The 22,378-nt window shown below is 38.4% G+C and overlaps 2 protein-coding genes and 2 non-coding genes across 5 annotated transcripts in view; 1 reads left to right on the plus strand and 3 right to left on the minus strand.

The window, feature by feature from the left end:
• The window catches only part of LOC126967724 (tafazzin), a 164,053-nt gene that overhangs the window by 34,371 nt on the left and 107,304 nt on the right, over nucleotides 1–22,378 (minus strand). The window lies entirely within an intron of this gene.
• Nucleotides 5,006–5,077, plus strand: Trnaw-cca (transfer RNA tryptophan (anticodon CCA)). Its single transcript has one exon. It is a non-coding gene; the product is annotated as a tRNA-Trp (tRNA).
• Trnaa-ugc (transfer RNA alanine (anticodon UGC)) lies at nucleotides 5,520–5,591 on the minus strand. The gene has a single exon. It is a non-coding gene; the product is annotated as a tRNA-Ala (tRNA).
• On the minus strand, nucleotides 8,336–13,400 carry LOC126967740 (general odorant-binding protein 1-like). The gene is made up of 4 exons (XM_050812408.1): nucleotides 13,380–13,400; nucleotides 12,392–12,561; nucleotides 10,018–10,198; nucleotides 8,336–8,582 (listed from the first exon to the last, which is right to left on the minus strand). The coding sequence occupies exons 2-4, from the start codon at nucleotides 12,512–12,514 to the stop codon at nucleotides 8,395–8,397; spliced, it is 492 nt and encodes a 163-aa protein (XP_050668365.1). The 5' UTR covers nucleotides 12,515–12,561; nucleotides 13,380–13,400; the 3' UTR covers nucleotides 8,336–8,394.

Raw genomic sequence — 22,378 nt, forward strand, 5'->3', positions numbered from 1 at the left:
TGAAAATTTTTGGGATCATGCTGTAAAACATATACATACATCACTCGACAAAAGACCTACCTACTAACTCTATTCATCCGAATAGTAGGTTTAATTAGTTTATATTTCTTTTGGTGTCGACATTATGATTATGATAGTTTCAAGAAAATTTGCTTCTGTGTCTAATGTACGTACTATAACATTATCAAGAATATATTGAGTGACAAAAACTTAAAATGTTTACCTCTTCTTCAGTACAAAGATGGTATTAATATCGATTGCTTGGGTTGGGCCGCCCAGAGTTGGGAACAGCGAATGTAGTACCATATGAGGCTGAAAAGGCTCCTTATAATTTTGCAGGTGTCGTAAGTAAGTAACTAAATACTTTGCCACCTTGCTAAGTACACCGATATTTTATAGGCCAATTTTGGGCCTTCTCTTCGCTTGATATATCCGATAAATTGCCCAATTTCTGTTCGAGTATTAGTCATTGTGCTATTTGAAATGTATTCTTAGAATCTTAACAAATTGATCAAAATTAATTATTTAGATATTAGCTTGTTTGTGAATTTTTAGTAGGTGGTATTGAAATTTGTTAATTGTTAAAAAAAAACCCTATTGATCTTATTCCTAGAATAATGATACAATACCAATGATTTACATTGCATAATTTTTTATTAGATTTCATTACAGATTTTGTCAATATGTCTAATAATACTGATAAAAAATTTATATTTACCTACTGAAAATAAAAAATTTGAAGTCTTTGTGCCCATTGGTTACTTCGCATTACATGGAGGTTACACGCACGTTGGCTGTGGTTCGATACCTTCGATCAAATAATTAGATACTAGATGTACCTCTGTATACCTTGGTATATAACTGTCATGCATCGGGGTGCCGGTATGAACCCCGTTGGGGCAGCTGCTGTGAACTGAGCAATTTATTAACCAGTCAGGTAAAAACTCATAATACACCTATTAAAACATAATAAATTGATGAAACAATAGTTGAATCACAGAGTAAAGATATAAGTTCAACAAGTTGAACAAAACAAGTTAATAACAATACACATAACAAACTTTTAATCAAACCAAAATATACAATCATCAATCATTAGGTACCTATTATAAAATAGCACTTGACAAATTCGCATCACAATTCCTTCGAACACAGCTAATGTTCACTAATCACTATGGTATATTAATTATACGTACGTATTAATAAAGTCAGTGCACATCAGTAAAGTAAATAATCTTCAACTATATTATAATCTATCATTAGTTCCGAGTAAATTAAACTCATATTCGATGTTTTCATATTGTGATGTTGGTGAATGTTGTGGCCGTCTAACCAGCAACCGTTTTCTGAACACGGATCCATTTGTCCTCGCAAGCTGAAGATGCCGATCTTCTGAGACTCTTGTTCTAGTCTGATCGGATATTGGAAAGCAGTGAGCGGCCAGTCCCAGCGCAGTGACAAGAGTTAAAACAAGTGATAACCGCATGGTGGATTGTTTTTCTTTGTGACTGTTTTCCTCTGACCGAGCATTATATATCGCATGCGGGCCGGTACGTACACTCATCTGATAAACCCATAAACAAAAGGGTTTTTCCTAATGTGGATATAACAAATATGATAAGTTATTTATCATACAATTGCATGTCTAATCGTTTCAATGCTATCGACACAGAAAGAATTATTGCATAAGCAAATTGGTTTATTCCTATGGCATATTCTTTTTTTGTACACCGTACTCATTCATCCTAGGGTAGTGTTGCTTGAACAGTGTTGTCAATGTGGTTCATACAAGTGTCAACCCCGGTAACATCAAGATGTGTGAAGGCCCAGCTAGCGCTTTTTTTTAAGTCTAATTATCGACCCGAAAACTACGCAGAAGAATAATCCGTGCATACCGCCGCGCTGTATATAAAATGTATTTGTTAGAAGTCGACAGTTTGTTTTAAAATATTTTTTTTAAAGTAGAACGGAATTCAGGTTACGAGTAATACTGAAGAGGTTTTATGAAGACGATATTTTCAGGGTGGTAGTTTTTTTACGAAGTTATTTAAAAATCCTTTTTTAAACAAAGTTTGATTTTGAATTTGCCCTCAATCGACATTTCAGCTTAGTAAGTTCAAATATATCCTAGGAAAGTGACCGTCGGCTTATTTCGATACTAAGCCAATAATAATACAATAATGTTTGGCAATGAGGGACTTGTTTGCACCGGGCAGCATTGCTTTCTGATCTGATCAGAAAGTCATTCGCGATGCATTGGCGACAGAGTTAGCCCGAACAAAGACTGTTAAAAAAGGAAGTTGAAATTCGTAGAAAAGTGAGAAGTGCAATTTGATATTAAAAAATTGATATAATTTGTTGTAAGCATAACATCTAATGGGATATACTTCTTACAACGGACGTGCCAACATCTTTCGGGATGACATCAACGAGAACGGGAACAATCTTGAGTCTAAAATCGACACCGTTAAATAATCAGAAGCAAATCAAGACAATTTTAAAGCTACCGCCATCAACTCTATAAAAAGTACTCTTCCTCATATTGAATAGTAGACACTTATTCTTCCTCATTCTCGTCCATTCGAAGAGTTTGAATCATCGAAGACGAAGACATCTCCGATCGACTTGACTCTTTGCTTTCATGCGTAGAGATCATAACATGACGTGGTGTATCACTGCATATCTTACCGGTTCAATCCATTGAGGTAATATGTACTAAGTAATTACTAGGTAAGTTGTCATAATAGACTTGTTCCATTTCAATAAGAATTAGTTCTAGACTATTAGAGCTAAAGTTCCCTGCATCGCTAAACATTCGATACATGCAGCACTACAAAGTTCTTATAGTGTAATTACCCCATATATATATTAATTATAATAACCTCAATGAAAACAAGTAAAAGTTGCCTCAATGACTAAATCACGGGGACTGGGCAGTACTTAGAAATAATTAAAAATAAAATGTAAAATTTAACGCGCACTTGATATGACTTGATGGTTTAGACTTTAGAGCACAGACAGCATACGGTATTCGATGGGCGGCTGTATTAAATTAGGTTAGCCATTTGCCCGTTTGCCTTCTCTAATAGAAAATACTATTTCTTCCACGTACTACAATAATTTGGAATAAGCTTCCTTGTGCGGTGTTTCCGGGACGATACGACTTGGGTTCCTTTAAAAAAAGCGTGTACACCTTCCTTAAAGGCTGACAACGTTCCTGCGATCCCTTTGGTGTTCCAAGAGAATGTGGGCGGCGGTGATCACTTAACACCAGGTGTAAAGTGTGTACGCTCGTTTGTCTACCTTTTCCATAAAAAAAGACTAATGCGTAACATAACATAAACTTCAAAGATTATAATATGAGGTATTTTTAAATAGATATTCTTTTGTGGCCAATTGTACCTATCTACTCGTAACAGTAAACCGTCGTTACACGTAAGTGCGCCTGTATTGAGAAATGCCGCTGGGAAAGCCCCAATGAGTTATTAGCCCCAGTGAAGATTTTGCCGTTTATTTTATCGTGGCACACAATATGTAGGTGCAATAATTATTGAGAGACAGTGACTCAGTGTAGGTTATTAAAGACAGAAAATTAAAAGTTAAAAATTGAAATAGATGTAAAAAAGATGGAATGCAGAAGTTCATAGAGCAATTCAAAATCAATGAAACAAGTATTTCTCGCCACGATTCTACGATCGTATAGTGTTCACTTTTACAAATAAATCAATTTTATTTAGGAAAATGAAATTATGTTGCGCGCACTATTGATCCTCCATACTATTTAACTTTTGTTATCTACATACTATACGAAAAGCTTGATGACGTTCCATTTTCAAATTAAAACGTTGAAATATTTATGAGGGTAAATATGAATAGTGAAAAAATTATAATACATTAACTAACATTGAAAATCTTTAACTTTTTTTATTTTGTTTTTTGTTGATTATGGTCATATTTTATGAAATGCTCGGTAGAACCTTGGATGACTTTGAAGAAGAATTATTTAAACATAATTTGTGAAGAAATAAAGTTGAAATAAAATCTTACTTTACTTACTTACCAGTGGGAGGCTCCTTTGCACAGGATACCGGTTTGATTACGGGTACCACAACGGCGACTGTTTCTGCCGTGAAGCAGTAATGTAAAAGCATTATTGTGTTTCGGTCTGAAGGGCGCCGTAGCTAGTGAAATTATTGGGCAAATGAGACTTAACCTACCGTAAACACATAACATTTTAAATTTGCTTTTGTTGAGTTCGCTCATTTATCAAGTATATTTATATTTATTATAGGTATATTGTGTTCTCAATAGCTTATGCTTATCACAGAACAGGAATGAATACTTACTAATTAACTTATACTATACTCAACTGAAAAATTTAATAAGAAATATTAATTTAATTTGGCCAAACTTGGCGAGTCAACATCTCCTGAGGACGCCTCGTGTATAGGCGAAACAAATGTCGAATTGATTAACGACAAAACTTTTAAAGCGGAATTTACATTCAATAAAAACACATCATTGGATAATAATATGGGTTTCCGCAAAATAACTCTTAATCTAATAATTTTTTTTAATTTTTTTTGATATATAATTGTGTCTGTATACAAAATTCCAATTCCATGATCTGTTGAGTAGTGTGATTTTTTTTGGAGAGGACGAAAATACATTTACGTATTGACGACCCTGAAACGGGGCCCATATCTCGGACTCGGGTAAGCGGACACGCCCTACCGACTACAAACATACTTTAAGCTGTGAACCCTGAAGGCTTTTACAGCGACATAGGACGTGGGCCGTGGAGGCTGCAAGGACTACGCAACAATAGTCGCGGGGCGTGTCCTAAGGAGACTCGAACCTCGGACCGGCTGTGTGATTGTGGGGAAGTCGAGTAGTGTGTAAATAGTGTTTTTGTGAAAGTGTAAAAATTAAACTCACATTCGTAAAAATAAAGATATAACAAGTTTATATTAAAGTTATCGATAAATTCAACACATTATGCATCGAATCCGTGGCGCAACGGTAGCGCGTCTGACTCCAGATCAGAAGGTTGCGTGTTCAAATCACGTCGGGGTCAACCTATTACTTTTGTAAATTTTTGTCCGTCTTTTTTTATTTTGATAGTTAAGTTAAAATAGTTGATAATAAATAGAAACAATTATTATTGATACTTAATAAATTTTTTTGAGATATTTGTTTGTAACTTTTTAAATATGTTTATCATACAAAAATAGTTTTTGATCCTGTAAGAATAATATGTATTGAAAATTATGTGCTTCTCTACATTATTAATCTATTATATTTATACATATTTTGTTTGATCTGTTTCGTACCACGATAGTTATAAAGTTTTTCAAAATTAAATCTAATGAGGATTTCTTTTCATTATTGTTATGTCAGTAGTAACATAGTTAAAAATTGATTTGACAATATAATTAATAAAAAAAAAATATCAATATCTAGGCACTAGCAATTGATAGTTTAGTAATTATGGCTACAAAATAATGATATTCCAAAAATGGAGATGCCGGGGATCGAACCCGGGGCCTTTCACATGCAAAGCGAACGCTCTACCACTGAGCTACATCCCCTGTTTACTATCAATCGAAAATAGACATTAAATTTTAATACTTTGTATTTTATCATGTCAGTACGCAGTATAAAATCAAAGGCGTGCCGTATTTGCACTAAAATATTAAAAAATATATCTACACGTTGTACTTTTGTACGCGTGGTTAAAACATTAATTTTTATAATCTTCAAATTTAAATTCAAAGTCGGGTGGCCGCAACATTGAATTTGATTATTCATCTGGTCCCGGGTTCGAATCTTGGTTGTTTTTGTTTTCGAGTCATGGATGTATTTATGCATGCTTAAGTAAGAATATTGTATTAAATATATCGTACATATACATACAACCCATAGCACAGGCTTATGCTTAGTTTGGCTCAAACAAACTCCTATAGCTTACCAGCGATAGGAGTTTGTATGGAAATTGCAATTCACGCGTCCCAATATAAGGCGATAAGAATGACTTATCGGGTATATTGGGACAGCTTCAGATTATTGACAGCTAATTACTGACAGTAGAAGGTAGTAATTTATCACTATCTGTAGATAGTATATTGGGAACGGCCGTTAATAAGCGAAGCACTATTAGCAATGACTTTCTATGTATAGAACGTAATTGACTATTAGCGTATCCTTCAATATCCTTCGAAATGATTTTTCTGTATATAATTGTTTTTATTAATTTATACACATAATATGTGTATGTTGCTGTTGAAAAAACCGATAACGTTCTAAATTCTATGTACCTACGTATGTTACTACTGCGTTTGTATGTTCTTCCACCTACATGTAAAATATATGAAGTACCCTCAATTAGTACTGATAGACTGAATACCTTTATTTATTGATAGGATGATGCAGCTACTGTACTCAATAACTTTTGTATTAATTTACATTTACTTTTTGACTTACTCGTGTAAGGCATTGACTATGTTATGTTTGTTGCATCATTTTACATATTATATTGTAATTGGAATGATTTGTCAATCGATGGAAATGTTATCTTGATATAAAAGAGTTGCAATGCGTTTCTTGCTACTTACTTCTCATTAGCTCAACCCTTTACGAAGTAGCGGTAGATTCAATAAGAAAAATATTTTTGTTACATTCATAAGTGTCATTTCCGTGACCTACATGAATAAAGTGATTTTGATTTGATTTTATTTGATTTAGACTACCTACTAGTACCTATTATAAGATTACTAATTTTTTATTTCAGTATAAAAGTAATTGAATTTAAAAAGTAAGTAAATCGTATCGGAACAGCGATCTTATGAAATAACAAACATACAAAAAAAAGCTAAATTGAGATACTCCTTCTATTTTTCATGTCGGTTAAAATATTTCATACGTATTTTAGATCTTATTCCCGTTTAATTTTTATCTTTGCCTTCATAAATTCGGAGAAAAATTGACAATGTCAAAAATTGCTGGTAAAATAAATTCAGGCTAAACAATTTACTATTATCGTTTTATGCTCCCTTGTTTTTTGTATTATTAATCTGACTTCTATGAAGTATATTCCCGATTTGATCAGTAATCAATGCGAATTTATAAGTCTTCTTCGGGTAAAATAAAAGATAACAATAGTAGACAAATCAACTACAGTTGGTTTACTCAATTTTTTTTGAAAATCCATATAAGTAATGCCAATGAAGGCCGAATCGGCTTTGTTTTTTTTGAATAATTCAAATTCAAATTCAAATATTTTTATTGAAAATAGGATTTATAATCACTTATTGAACGTCAAAATCTACCACCCATTCAAAAGAGACTGCCTCAGACCTGAGAAAAATGAGCGCAAGAAACTCAGCGAGCTTTTTTATATAAAATATGGATTACAATGTAATATAGTACAATAAACATTAATAATTAAAGAGCCTGAGGGTGTTCGCTTTAATCCCAGTCCGTGACACCACGGACTGGGATTAAATTAAGAAAATCGTTTATGCTATAATAACCTTTCCCACACAAACGTTTTTTAACAATTCTTTTAAATTTCGTAACACATTTGTTTTGTACATTTTCTGGGATCATATTGTAGAAACATATACATCGCCCAACAAAAGACTTACTAACTCGACCCAACCGAGTAGTAGGCATAACAAGTTTATGTTTGTTCCTCGTGTTAACATTATGAATGTCACAGTTTCTAGAAAATACCTCAATGTGCTTACGAACATACAAAACATTATCAAAAATGTATTGAGAAGCAATAGTCAAAATGTTTATTTCTTTAAATTTTTCTCTTAATGATTCTTTAGGACCTAGGTTATAAATCGCGCGAATAGCCCTCTTCTGCAGCACAAAGATAGTAAAGTAAAAGTAAATATTATCTTACTGTATAATTGAAATCCTAATTAATAGCTAAGATAATTTGTGCGTCTAGATAGACCGTGACAGCTGTGAATTCCTCCCAAAAAATAGCGGAAATCTGTTTCATTTTCAGCAACGCACGCAAATTAAAACAAAGTGACATAGGTAAATATTGCGAGTGTAAGACGTAGCTGTCATGCACACTGAAGTAATAAACCTGGCCTGTTTTCATGCTTTGCCTAACAGCAAGAGGCTCTATGTAAACGTATAAATTATCTAAGCCTAATAGCTAATTGTATTTTAGAGTTTTGCTGCTGGCGTCGCTGACTATCTTAAAACACCAAATTGAAATTCGAGGCTGTCGAGTATCGTCAAATAACTAAACGTTTGACAAGGTACTAATTTATTTTTTTATTATAACTTTAAAACTATAACTACTGTAATTAATTTAGTAAGCTAGGTCCGTCGGCTACTGCGTCAAGAGTGGAGCAGAGTGGTGAAGATCGGTCAGGCGTCAGCCTCCATGATGAACTCAGCCATGAGGAGTTCCATAGTGGGTGCCACACCACGCTTGGTGCACGACAGCTTGAAGCATTCAGCCACGCGAAGGATCCTCCAACAGTGGTCTTCAGTGGCGTCGTGTTGCAGCTCACATGCGTGGATCATTTCTACCATCTGCTTCGACAGCACTTCGCCTGAAATATGTCAGCCAATAAAATGGTAACCAATGAGTCCAGTGGGCAAGATGCTCACGGGATGGGGAGAGGTGAGGCAACCGCCCATGGACATCCGCAACAACAGGTGTGTCAAGAAATGCGTTGCCGGCCTTTAAGGTGGGAGTATGCTTTTTTCTTGAAGGTCCCTAAGTCGTATCTGTTCGGGAAGACCGCTGCCGGTAGTTGATTCCACAAAGTGGCTGTGCGAGGCAAGAAATTTCGAAGAAAACGCGCGGTTGTGGAATGCCAGACGTCTACGTGATGCGGATGGTACTTTGCACGTAATGTCCGATGGTGGAATTCGGCCGCTGGAATCAACCCGAACAGCTCCTCTGAGCACTCCCCGTGATAAATGCGGTAGAAGATGCAGAGAGAACCCACATCTCTACGCTATGCTAGAGAATCAAGCCGATCGGAGATGACTTGATCGTCAATGATTCGAGCCGCTCTTGACTAATGGAAGAAGCTGGTACTGGGGAGCACCCGCCCAGAGGTGAGAACAGTACTCCATGTGAGGCCGAATTTGCGCCTTATAAAGTTGCAGGCGGTGGCTTTTAGTGAAGTACTGTCTCGCCTTACTGAGTAGACCAAGCTTTTTAGAGGCCAGTTTGGCCTTCTCTTCCAAGTGACCACGGAACTGAACGTCGCTCGATATATCGACGCCAAGTATGCCAATACAGGCTGTGGCAGTTAGAGGAGTGATCTCGAATCGACGGGATTGGGTGCCAATGCTCATAAAGACATTGCGGATGCATTCCGTTGTCATTTTACAGTAAAGTCACCCATAGATGACGTTCCAGGTTTGAATATGAGCGAGAGGCAGAGATTATTATAACGAAACGAAATTAAAAGGTCAAGAGTATAGAAAACATTATTAAGGAGATGGTTATTTTCCAGATATAATGGACTTTTTTTGCAGTCGAGTTTGCCGAATAAAACCAACTCATTACCAAGACTAGGTTCTAAATCATCCTGATAAACTTTCAGCATCCAGTTTCTCAATATGAATAACAAATCCTAATCTCGAAAGTGCAGTTTCATAAGCTTGCAATCATTCGATAAGAGAAACACATAGCTAACTAACTAGTGTTTAGTAGTCTGAATTTTAATTTTGTTTCCAAAGTCTCCGTTGTGGGGGTCCTCTTTTGTGGAGACCGTAGTTGCCCTCCACTAAATCCGACCCTGCTCATATCGAAACACAATAATAATATGTAATTACTGCTTGCAAGCTACTTGGTGGTAGAAAACATCGTGAACAATAAATTTTTATAAAGAATTAAGAATCGTTTAAGTGCTGAAGATAAACATGAATTATATCGTAAATTTCGAACGTCGCCCATTAGGTACTATACTTGCCGTACAGACCTCGTTTTAATACTTATAAAAGCCTTTTTTCCAAAAATAAGTAATTTACCATTGGGGAAAGACTTGATGAACTTGTCGGTATTTTCATGGTGCATGCGGTGAGAGTCGGTTAACAGATTGAAATGGGAGCTCATGCACTTGATGGCGCAGCCCAACTCGCGGTCCTCGAACTTGAAGTCCTCGCGCCAGAAGTGGAAGAACTCCTCCATCTTCTCCTCGCTCAACTGGCTCTGGTAGACAAGTAACAATAACAATGAAGGGTTTTAAAAAACAAGTGAAAATCAAATATCGGGCTTATGACATTCTATTTCCTCGGTGGCTATTAGTTACTGTTTAACAGCTTCGAACGATGATGTTCCATCAATATTTAATTGTTGGGAACCAAGGGCTCTGTGAGCGGCTAGATCATTTAGCGTTGAGTCAAAACTGTGGCTATCACCGCATTTATCATAGGGACTATGCCGAAGAGTTATTTGACCGTCGTACCGTCGCGTTCCAACTTAGTAAAACACGTCATAAACTTAGATAACATCCTCATCATCTGAATCTGTGGCGTTCCTCCACAGTGCGGTTTGCAAGGAACTTACTGACACGTACAACCAAACAATGGAAGGAGCTTCCTAGGACGATACGACATGGGTACCTCCGAAAAACCCGTATCTACACCTTCCTAAAAGACCGACAATCCTATTTTGATTCCTCGGCCATGAATGTGAGCGGCGGTAATCATTAAACATTAGGACCCGTACGTTGGCTTGTGAGAGACTCTTTTAAACAAAAAAATGCACCTTCGTGATGGATACCAATATATTATATTGATAAAACTTGGCTGATTAGTGGGAAATCTTAATAATATATATAAACTACGTGACACGTTGTTTGTCCGCGATGGGCTCCTAAACTAATGAACGGATTCAAACGGGGATAACTTCATCGAGTGCAGTTTAGTCCAACTTGAGAGATAGGATAGTTTTTATTTCGATTTGGGATCCATAATTATTTTTATTTCCAATATTTATTCTTTAGGGACATATTTTCTGTGAGAGAATTTATTGACGCACGGTTTGACAGTTCTGCTGTGAAACAATTTCATTAGAACGTCAATGTTAGTCTCCCTGCATTGACGTTCTGTACATAATATAGAACGTCATTGACAGGGAACATATTTTACAAAATAATTCTTGATGTTATGAAATATTATTGACAAATTCATAAAAAAAAAACTGTATTTTTTTTAAGTATCATGCACAGAACAACGTCTGTCGTGTCAGCTAGTAAATTAATAAATATATTCGACTGCCAAATGCTTCCACCTATTGATAGTTTTAATTTTATGTAGTCATAGTATTGTAAATATAGTTTTTAGATTTGTTTTGTTTGAATAATGTTAGCTTGTATTAGAATATATTCTTAGTTTAGATTATTATTACCGTATAAGATCTACTATCAATATTTATTGCAGGAAGAAAGAATGATGGCGCGGTCGTGTTACATCATGGCATTTCATAAACAGCGACTAGGTATATTTTTTAGAAAACCTCGATGATGTCAAATTTATTGTTTTTAAATAAGTCCCAGAATTGAATATTGGAACCGAACGCCTGAACTTGAAATGATAGTTATTTATAGTTGTTAGATTCAATAGTAGATTGAAGGTGCAATGCAAGTGTAACTACAGTTGTTGCAGAGAGGCGTATGCGATAGGGAGTGCAGATACACATGATAAATGTTGGTTAATAAACGTTTAGCGAGCACGTGGACATTACTCACACTGGTTCCCGAACCCCACAACTCCCAACCCCGTTCTCGCCCCCAGAAACATCCCACGGTACATCTCCACGTACGAAGCATGCGATTATTTTAAATAAAATGGAAAATTATTGGGATTGGAGCTGGTCTTGACTATATTTATGAGCTGCCAATTTACATGTATAGTACCATAGCTATTCCTTTTTTTATGGAAAAGGAGGACAAACAAGCGTACGCGTCACCTGGTATTAAGTGATCACCGCCGCCCACATTCTTTTGCAACACCAGAACAATCACAGGAGCGTTGCCAGCCCTAAGGAAAGTGTACGCGCTTTTTTTGAAGGTACCCATGTCGTATTGTCCCGGAAACACCGCACTAGGAAGCTCATTCCACAGTTTTGTAGTACGTGGAAGAAAGCTTCTTGACCGCCACACATCCAGATGGTATTGATGTTATCCTAATTTGTGGCGTGTCGTGCGCTTCTTCTCTAACTTCCTTATTAACTTAACATGTTGTGTACAAATATGATAATGTTTGTGTTATTTATCTCATCACTTCTCATATAAACATTTAAAAAGTAGCACACCGGTAATAAAATGATAAAATAGGACAATAGATCGTCAAATCTCTAGACTTGGTTGCAGATGCGTCTTTCCTCGCTTCCATCAATTACCTCTTCCCTGCAGTGTTGCAGAGCTTCCCCGAAGCCCAAAGTGACGTCCTTCATGATCTCAGCCGTCCCCAGCACCTCACAGACGCCCGCAGACAGCAGCACCCAGAACACAGCTCGCCTCATGCTGCAGAACGCTCTCACACAGATCACGGCAGCATTCTCAATCACCTCTATATATATTTAGAATAATAACACGCTGTGCATTTAATGTGTGGTATTGACACATCAACTAACATAGGGCGGCAGTATTCCTTGTACTCAATCACGGTAACATGTTATTAAACTCTTTGTATTTTTCTACCTATTAAGAAACTATATTGCTATCTGACTTTACTCGTCCTTAAAATAATTCTTTGCTTAAATGAGTTTTTCGTTATTTTTTTTAGATTTAACAGTTTGGGATGTCTGCATATGATATAATTACTTTCTGTTATTTAACTCCATGAATCTATTGGAAAAGCCCTGTGTGATAAATAGTTGATAGTTTCATTTGTCAGTCACTGTCTAGTTTTAGAAACCTAATTTGACGCAACGACGAATGGCAATTTTATACGAGGAATACTAATGTAATATTTGTACTAAGCTCTTGTAAGTATTAACATCCGGCTTTCAAAACCAACAATTCCATCTTAAAAGAGCTAAAGATAAAATAAAGGCTATCGTCGACTGTGCAACTACGAATTCTGAAATTCTTTGGTCACATCTCCAGAAATGAAGGATCGATTGAGCGGTTGATAGTACAGGGCCAGGTGGAGTGCTCGCCCAATGCTACAAACCGTCAAAAGTGGAGGAGCCAGGCGTGGGAGGCAGTTTGACCCAAAACTAAGGAGACCAAGGACGACTAATGTCGCATCATCTTAGCAGCCACGACAACTCTGACAAGAGTGACCGATTGAAAGAAGAAGTAATAATAAACATAATTATTGCAATTCAACTTACTCAGGTCCTATGATTGGTCTGTTGTTATAACAGCGATAAGATTACTTACCATTGTTTGTCCACCTTAGTATTCCATAAAAAAGTATGTTCTTGATATTATGGACCAGAATATTGTGTTGATCAACTTATAGATGAAGTTAGCCACAGTGATTGCGAAACTGAAGTGAAAGTGGGCAAGGCACGTCGCTCGACGGACAGGTGGCCGTTGAGGCAGTAAGGTCCTCGAATGGCGACCTTGTACCGGAAGACGAAGTGTTCGTGAATTAGGTTGAATGAGAGAATGAGGGCAGGACCGATCGTCATGGCGATCTTTAGGGGAGGCCTTTGTCCAGCAGTGGACGTCTCCCGGCTGAAATGATGATGATGAAACTTATAGAAACCTAAAAACAGTGCGTGTGTTTAGTTCTATTATTATTGGAATATAATAGTAGGTACAATAATTGTAGTGTGGAAATATAAGTGCTAGAGTTCGTGGATCTAATTATATAAAAAACTCGATGTAGCCTCACGCTCATTACATATTAGCTATATGTAAACGTACCACTGGTTATGTGTATGTATGCACGAGAGTCATTATAACAAGAGCTAGACTCGTTATTCACAAAATTGCCTAGCAATTGTGTTATCAGTGCTAAACATCTGTACAAACAAATCATTATAGATACTCTAACAAGGGATAATTATGATAACTTAACTATGAACCTCAATATATAGATAATCTTTACCGTCAGGCCAACGAACCTTTCGGCCTTATTTAGCTAGACAGTTACGGCCGTTCGCAATATGCTATCTACAGATAGAGATAAATTACTACCTTCTACTGTCAGTAATTAGTTGTCAATAATCTGTAGCTGTTCCAAAATACCCGATAAGTCATTCTTATATATGAATTGCAATTTTCATACAAACTTTATATCGCTGGTAAGCTATACGTCGTCCCATTGAAAGACATCGTGCAAGGATAAGGTGAGTTACCGTCGATAAGTTATTGGGACAGAAAAGTCAACGATAGTTACGACTTTTATCTCAAGTAAGAGATAGACTGAATATTGGGAACGGCCGTAGTGAGTTGGTCTTTCATTTGAACTATCTTAACACTCAAAGTTAATATAAAACTCGATGGTTATTAGTTTTAATGTTAGAACATAGAACATACATATATAGGCGTCATGATTATTTACATATAATCCAAAATATAGTTTACGCCATTACGAGAAGTGGAAATCATTCTCTTTTCTTCCATTGCTTGGTTCCGAAGTTTATAATGCGAACCCACCCTAATATTTGTATCGTCCTTAGAAACTCTTAAAAATTTCGGTACAAAAAGAACCCATTGAAGACATTGTCAGTAGTAAGTTAGGAATTAAATACGGGTTTAAGTATAAAATTGCCGTTTTGGGGTACTGGCTACTTTGATTTAAATATTATAAATATTATTCACATTTTCATACTTTCATTCCTAATAATTGTACGCATAAATCATACATTATTTCATTAGAAAAACCGATGCTAATAAGCAGGCGAAGTAATATTACGCAATATAATTTTATTTTATCTGTATTCATAAAATATGTTATTTAAAATAATATAGGTATAGGTATCTTTTGTATGCTTGAGTTTAAATTATCTCTGTTAAATTTTGATCTAACCTCTCGCGCTCCCTCAGTCGACTCGAGCTCACTTTACTCGACATACATAGCCGAGAGTGACGTCTCATTATCATTCAATACTCAAAAACAAGGACAGAATAAAATGCTCCGCGCGGCTGAGGAAGACTAAACTCCAGTAATACAGATGTACAGATTACAGATACCTACACACTCATGGCTATATTATGTACTTCGCTCACAGAATCACCATGACCTTCACTCGTCAGTCATCACATACACCCGCTATTAAGGCTGCCATCGTTTCTTACAGAAATTGAGTATAATATCTGATTTCAAAGTACAGATTTCTAAAAAAGAGTACACTTTGTATTTTTAAAAAGGTATTTAAATGAAATTGAAATGAAAAGAGATGAAATTTTATATGAAAGAAACATTGTAGTTAAGATTTTAACATAATATTAAAAAATATTAATAATAAAACAGAAAAATAACATGTTTACATTGTTGCATGAACAAACAAATTTGGTCCCTTCACCATTGTTACGTATCTCTTCCGGGAGTAATACGTCACAATAGCCGACCAATCACAGCGCGTCATTACATGGGACGAGGGTATAAAAGAGCGGTTTCCGGCTCATTTAATTCAGCTCATTTAGGATTGGCAACCGTACTGCCATATTCACTCGTGCTCGTTGTCAACCTAGCTCTCTGAGTCGCTTTATTTTTAAAGCTACCCTCAGAAAGCGCCGCGCCATCATCCGTGGTGCGAGGACGCCGTCACCAGCTCCGATCTCCGGCTACGTAGCTGCCCTCCAGGCTCAGTACCTACTACCCGGCTTCCCACCAGCGGGATCCCCCGGAGAACGGCACAACTGCAGGGAGGGATGTGCTGCTAGCCTTGAGCAGTGAAGTACGGTCCAAGCTCCACCGACGTTGGAGCCCGTCGCCATGTCTTCGAAGAAGTCAAAGAAAAAGAAGCCGTCCGTCGTGCGACCACAATCGCCGATGGACACGACGCCTATCGCTTCCGCGCCGCACATCAGCGCAGAACCGCCGCGAGCTCCCGCCGCGTCTACAACACGCGTTGCGCCCAGCAAGACGCCACAGCAGACCCGCGACGACACGACAGTCGAGACCATCCAGTGCGCTCCCCTGAAGCCCAAGACCGAATCCCTAGCACACAACATTATGTTGTGTAGCCAGAGCATGCTCAACTTCGCAGTTGCGCACTTTGGTCTGGGGATCGAGGTCGCGGGTGTTAAGGCGGAATACGCGCGTCTGATCACGACCGCCTGCCACGCCGTTGAAAAGAAGCTCTCTCCAAACTATCATTCTATTAGTGTGGAGAGCATCCTCGAGGAGATGCAGACCTACAGCGCACCTCCATCGAACTGCAGCCAGCGCTCATCAACAGATGAGCACACCCGTATACGGGCGAGCACACCTGAGATGCCGCCATAGAATACATCCCCAACTGCGAGCTTCGCCGCAGTTGCATCGTCTCCCGGCCGCCAAATGGAGACGCAGACTGCCCCCACGGCCACCACCGGCCTCACGGCCGCCGCCACCACCCGAAAGGGAAAAATGCCGACGCTGACGGTTGAAGAAATGCCCGTATGGATCCCACACCTGAAGATCCTGCGCGAGAAGTTGGGTCGGAACGCAAACGCCCGTCCATACCGCAGAGGGATCCGCTTCCTGCCAGCGGACGAAGAAGAATACAGAGTGGTACAGCAGTACCTCTCAAGTCAAGAGGATCTCACGATCAAGGAGATGCAGACCTACAGTGCACCTCCATCGACCTGCAGCCAGCACCCATCAACAGGTGAGCACACCCGTATACGGGCGAGCACACCTGAGATGCCGCCACAGAATACATCCCCAACTGCGAGCTTCGCCGCAGTTGCATCGTCTCCCGGCCGCCAAATGGAGACGCAGACTGCCCCCACGGCCACCACCGGCCCCACGGCCGCCGCCACCACCCGAAAGGGAAAAATGCCGACGCTGACGGTTGAAGAAATGCCCGTATGGATCCCACACCTGAAGATCCTGCGCGAGAAGTTGGGTCGGAACGCAAACGCCCGTCCATACCGCAGAGGGATCCGCTTCCTGCCAGCGGACGAAGAAGAATACAGAGTGGTACAGCAGTACCTCTCAAGGCAAGAGGATCTCACGATCAAGGAGATGCAGACCTACAGTGCACCTCCATCGACCTGCAGCCAGCACCCATCAACAGGTGAGCACACCCGTATACGGGCGAGCACACCTGAGATGCCGCCACAGAATACATCCCCAACTGCGAGTTTCGCCGCAGTTGTATCGACTCCCGGCCACCAAATGAAGACGCAGACTGTCCTCACGGCCACTACAGGCCCCACGGCCGCTGACACCACCCGCAAGGGAAGAATGCCGCCGCTGGTGGTTGAAGAAATGCCCAACTGGATCCAACACTTCAAGATCCTGCGCGAGAAGTTGGGTCGGCCCCCAAATGCCCGCCCTTTCGGCAAAGGGGTCCGCTTCCTGCCAGCGGACGAAGCAGAGTACAGAGTGGTACAACAGTACCTCTCAAGTCAAGAAGAAACCGTGAAGCTCCCCTGGTTCAGTTACTCGTTGCCGGCAGATCGCAGACTTAAGTTTGCGATTCGGGGCCTGCCGGTCGACACTGAACCCGCAGATATTGAAGACGCTTTGCGCTCACGGGGGTATAGTCCCCAGTACTGCCGGCGAGTGCAAGCAAGAAGAGGCCGGCCAGGATGTATATATTTTATAATCCTGAAGAGATCTCCTGGAATTACCCCCGCCATATATGAGATAACTGAATTACTCAACATGGCGGGCATCAAGGTAGAACCGTGGCGCTCGAAGAGAGGACCAGCACAGTGCCACTGCTGCCAGGGCTTTCGACACTCGTCGCACGGCTGCCATCGGCAGCAAGCTTGCGTACGATGTGGCGGACCGCATCCAGCCAAAGACTGCAGCCGTCCACTGACGGAACCCGCCACCTGCGTAAACTGCGGTGGACCCCACCCGGCAAGCAACACAAGCTGCCGGGTCTACAAAGAAGAGGCTCGCAACAGACGCGCAAGCACGGTTACGCGCACCGGCTCCAGAAAGCCTGTTGCCTCCCCCACGCCGCCCCTCCCACAAGTCGAGGAAAAAATGAGGAATATGAAACTACCCGCAGTGAGTTTTTTGTAGATACCCGCAACAACCATGAAGAGTTGTTGCGCCCAGAAAGAAGCGATCCAGAGCCAACCCCACGACCAGAAGACGTGGCGGCAGACGAATCCATACCCATGGCCCCGGCAAATCAAGCCCTGCCTCGAGAGGCCAAAGGAAGAAAGAAACCAAAGAGTACCCGCATAATGGAAAAACCACCATTGCGAATTGAGGACATAAGTGATGAGGCATTTGGAATGTTGGGCACCCTCATAAAAGCATTCCAACTAGAACACTTAGTCCCGGAAGTCTTGAAGCCTAAAATCCTCGCCGACCAGCTGATCGCCCCGTGTATCCTTCCTACGGGGCTCGATCGCTCGGGACAAGCGGGGGCGCCAACCAAGAAGCCAAATGAAGTAAAGATGAAAAACGGAAGGAAAAACGTCATGGGGGACGTAAGAACCCCACCCCAACGACCTGGACATAGTCATGTCCAGCGCTGATACCTGATGCAGGAGGCTATCGCCTCGATCATCATCCCCCACGCGCCCTTCGGACGCGCGTGAGATGACATCACATGTGTATTTAATTCAGTCTCGTGCCATAGTTTGGCGACTCAATACGTCCAGAGGATGCCTCGTGTAGAAGCGAACCACGTGTTGAATTGTTTTACGACCAATATTGGCGCAATTAACACTAAGGAAAATTCAAAACATTTGGATAACATAATATTATTAAAATCCAATATGTTTCGTCAATTGACATGCAAAATATGTTATAGAGTTGTACTAACATACTACTTTTATACTGAAACATCGATTTCATAATTATATCATTATTAATATTAAAACTTAAAGATATTATAGTTTAATATGTAAAAAATTTAATAATTCATTTATACCTATGTCAACAAATTTAATGTCATGTAAACATATATTATTATCAAATAGACTAGATCATAATAATAATAATTCATGTTGTATTGAAAATTTCATTTAAACTATAGAACCACTTATTTATTAACCACTGATGCAGTCTCCTTTTAAAAACCTTTAAAGGTAAATCTTTCAATTTATTCGGCAATTCATTATACATATATTTTCATAGACATATTGTTACAATTTCTACTAAAAGATGCAGTTCTACATAATGGAATTATGAGTCTATTTGGATACCTTGTGTTTAAAACCTTGTTTTTTTGTATTTTTTGTAGTTATATATTATTATAATGGGTTTGCATAATATTACACTGCCACTAGTAAAGTAAACATTGTGTAAAAAAGAGTATTCTAGCATACTCTATTAGTGTTATAGATTATAGAGTACGCTTACATGATATAGAGTAATTTATAGCTTCCGTCCCACTCACACGAGAAAAAGAATAACTTATGCGAGTCTTTTGTAGAGAAAGGAGATAGAGTGATTACATTTTTTGTTTCGCCATGCGTGCTGGTTTTTTCAAGGTCAGCACACCTGGTGTGCTAAACAAACTTGACAGCGCTGCACAGAAAACTTGAGAAACGTGTGAAATATCCACTATTTATTCAACATCAGTGACAATTTTAAGTAGAGTCGAAGGAAATATGGTGCGATGTTGTGTTGTACGATGTAAAAGTGATAGTGGAAGAACACTTGTGTTATATTATGTACCTATATATACATAGTATATAGGATATTATCTGTCTCTTGTTGGCCACGCCAAACCGATGTCTAGTTACTTACTATACTTGGTCTATGAGTACAATACTATATTTTAGAGTACGGTTGACAACCCTACCCGCTATTAATAAAACTGATCAATTCACGTTAGTGTCAGTCCAGTATTTTTATAAACAACTACTTACATCCGGCCACGCTTCAACTGTGCTGAATCTTACATGAATAAAAAATTGAGTCATCTTATAATAACTATAATGATGTTAATTTATTGTTTACAAAAATACATTTTTAGGCCCTGTTTCACTAGTATAACTGTATCTAAAGTTGAAGGCTCCTTTGCACAAGATGCCGGCTAGATTATGGGTACCACAACGGCGCCTATTTCTACCGTGAAGCAGTAATGTGTAAGCATTACTGTGTTTCGGTCTGAAGGGCGCCGTATCTAGTGAAATTAAAGAAATTGAAATGATACTTAACATCTTATGTCTCAAGGTGACGAGCGCAGTTGTAGTGCTGCTCAGAATTTTTGGATTTGTTTCAACAATCCTGAACGCCACTGCATTGTAATGGGCAGGGCGTATGAATTACCATCTGCTGAACGTCCTGGTCGTCTCGTCCCTTATTTTCATAAAAAGAAGCTTAAGACGGCGCGGGGCAAATATAATTCTTAATGATCGTCAATGTTCAAGTCAAAGGTATTGTATTTAATTGTATCGTAACTATATCTCGCCTGGCTCAGCGAGATTCGCTAAGAATGTTCTCACGAGCCCTCGCCTCTACTTCCCGACACGCAACCCTGCACCCGTGACGTCACACACAATGGGAATCGAAACTGCGAGACGCGCATCGCGTGCTCATGGTGCGGTGTTCTGTTGTGTATTATATTTAATTGTGATGATCGTATCTTGTGAAAGCGTGGACCAATTCTCCATTTCAAGCTGTTAAAGTCAATACAGTATACATAAATCAATTATTAAAGTTTATATTTTAACTAGCAATGCGCGCGGTTTCACTCGCTTAAATACTCTCTCTGTAGTGGAAAGATCTCTTTGTAGTGGAAAATCTGAATAAATAAATAAAAAATAAAATAAATAAAATAAATATAAAATAAAATAAATAAAGTAAATAAAATAAATAAATATTACGGTATCGCGCACTTTTCTGTAGATATTGATACGTTCTATGATACTATAGAACATTTTTTTGTTCTATCATCAATGACAAATTTTCTTCTTCTTCTTATGACAAATTTTTGTCACACCTCGAGTTATATTATTGATTTTTTTATTAGGGCTCCCAATCATTTTGAAAATGTAATATAGTCTATGTCACTCAGTGAAGATGCAGCTTTCTAATGGTGAAAGAATTTTTGAAATTGGTGTAGTAATTTTTCTGTGTAAACATTACAAACATACAAACAAAAATTTAAATGTTTCCTCTTTATAATATTAGTTTAGACTTTAAATGTACATGTAAGTACAGTGATATACAACATATTTATTTAGGCTCTTAATGCGGTAGGCAGTGCCTGATTGCCTATATGACATGCACACTCCTGTACACGTCACAAATTTTGTAAATTCGACGCGTAAATATGTATGTAATAAAATATTTTAACGTTATATTTACCCACAACGAGACATGAGTTTGAAAATTTGTACACTGAGAAAATAAAAATCTATGACAATACAATAGTTTCATTCGTTTGGCCTTGCACCTTAACCTGGTTCACCAGGATTATATCAGACAGTCTCTCAAAGAAAAATTTAAAGAAATAAATATGACTGTTCATTGTCAGTATATTTATGAAAATTTAATATACGTTCACAAAAATCGTCACTTTTTTGCTCTTAATAGTGATTTTCATTATTATAACACTAGAAATAAGTGATTGCTTGTAACTAATTGTAACGAATTCTAGTAGGGTTCATAAGATACATACTTTAAGGGTAAATGTATACACTTTTATAATAAAGTCCCAGCCACTGTTCAGGCATTATTATATTATTAAATTTAAATGTTTTATTAAATAATGGCTCTGTCGGAAATCCTATTACTCTACAGCTGAATATTTAAATGATCGGACAACCTGGGACTAGACTGTGATTATTTTATAGCGGTAGAAATGACTGTACAATATTGTAACTGAAAAGAGCGCAAAAAAAGAATGCTGGTAGAGTTTCTATCGCCTTCTTCTCTCTCAGAGCGCCATTTGTTTCCGAAGCGGTATTAATATTAGATATGACATCAAAAAGAATTCTAAAGGAATCAATTTTGAGAAAATAAATGCCCTTTATGCCTTTTATAAAAAATAACGATTCGCTTAGATTTTAGAAGAAATACGGATTTTATATTATTAGTACCAATGTATTGGTGCTGTTTCTCATGATTTTCTCCGTTAAATAATCATATATGGCCACAAATACTTAAATAGTATCGTTTTTACACTTTTTCACAACGCACGACGGAATTTTTAAAATCTTTTATTGAGACGCAATTTGATCTGACACAGACGATGACAATTCTCATAATGGCCGCCTATCGGCCTGTAGTAGTGTAAGTGTGTGCGTGTGGCTATGCATTCACACGTTAATCGGCATGTTTTGGTGCTACACTGTTA

The sequence above is a fragment of the Leptidea sinapis genome, chromosome 13 (assembly GCF_905404315.1).
Source record: "Leptidea sinapis chromosome 13, ilLepSina1.1, whole genome shotgun sequence".
NCBI lineage: Eukaryota > Metazoa > Arthropoda > Insecta > Lepidoptera > Pieridae > Leptidea > Leptidea sinapis.

Bases quoted from the DNA above. Each gene is read 5' to 3' on its own strand.
- LOC126967740 (XM_050812408.1), bottom strand. From the start codon at position 12,514: ATGAGGCGAGCTGTGTTCTGGGTGCTGCTGTCTGCGGGCGTCTGTGAG. The intron at 10,199-12,391 runs GTAATTGATGGA...CTTGTCTACCAG, and splicing joins TGCAACACTGCAGGGAAGAG to AGCCAGTTGAGCGAGGAGAA. The intron at 8,583-10,017 runs GTAAATTACTTA...GACATATTTCAG, and splicing joins CATCAAGTCTTTCCCCAATG to GCGAAGTGCTGTCGAAGCAG.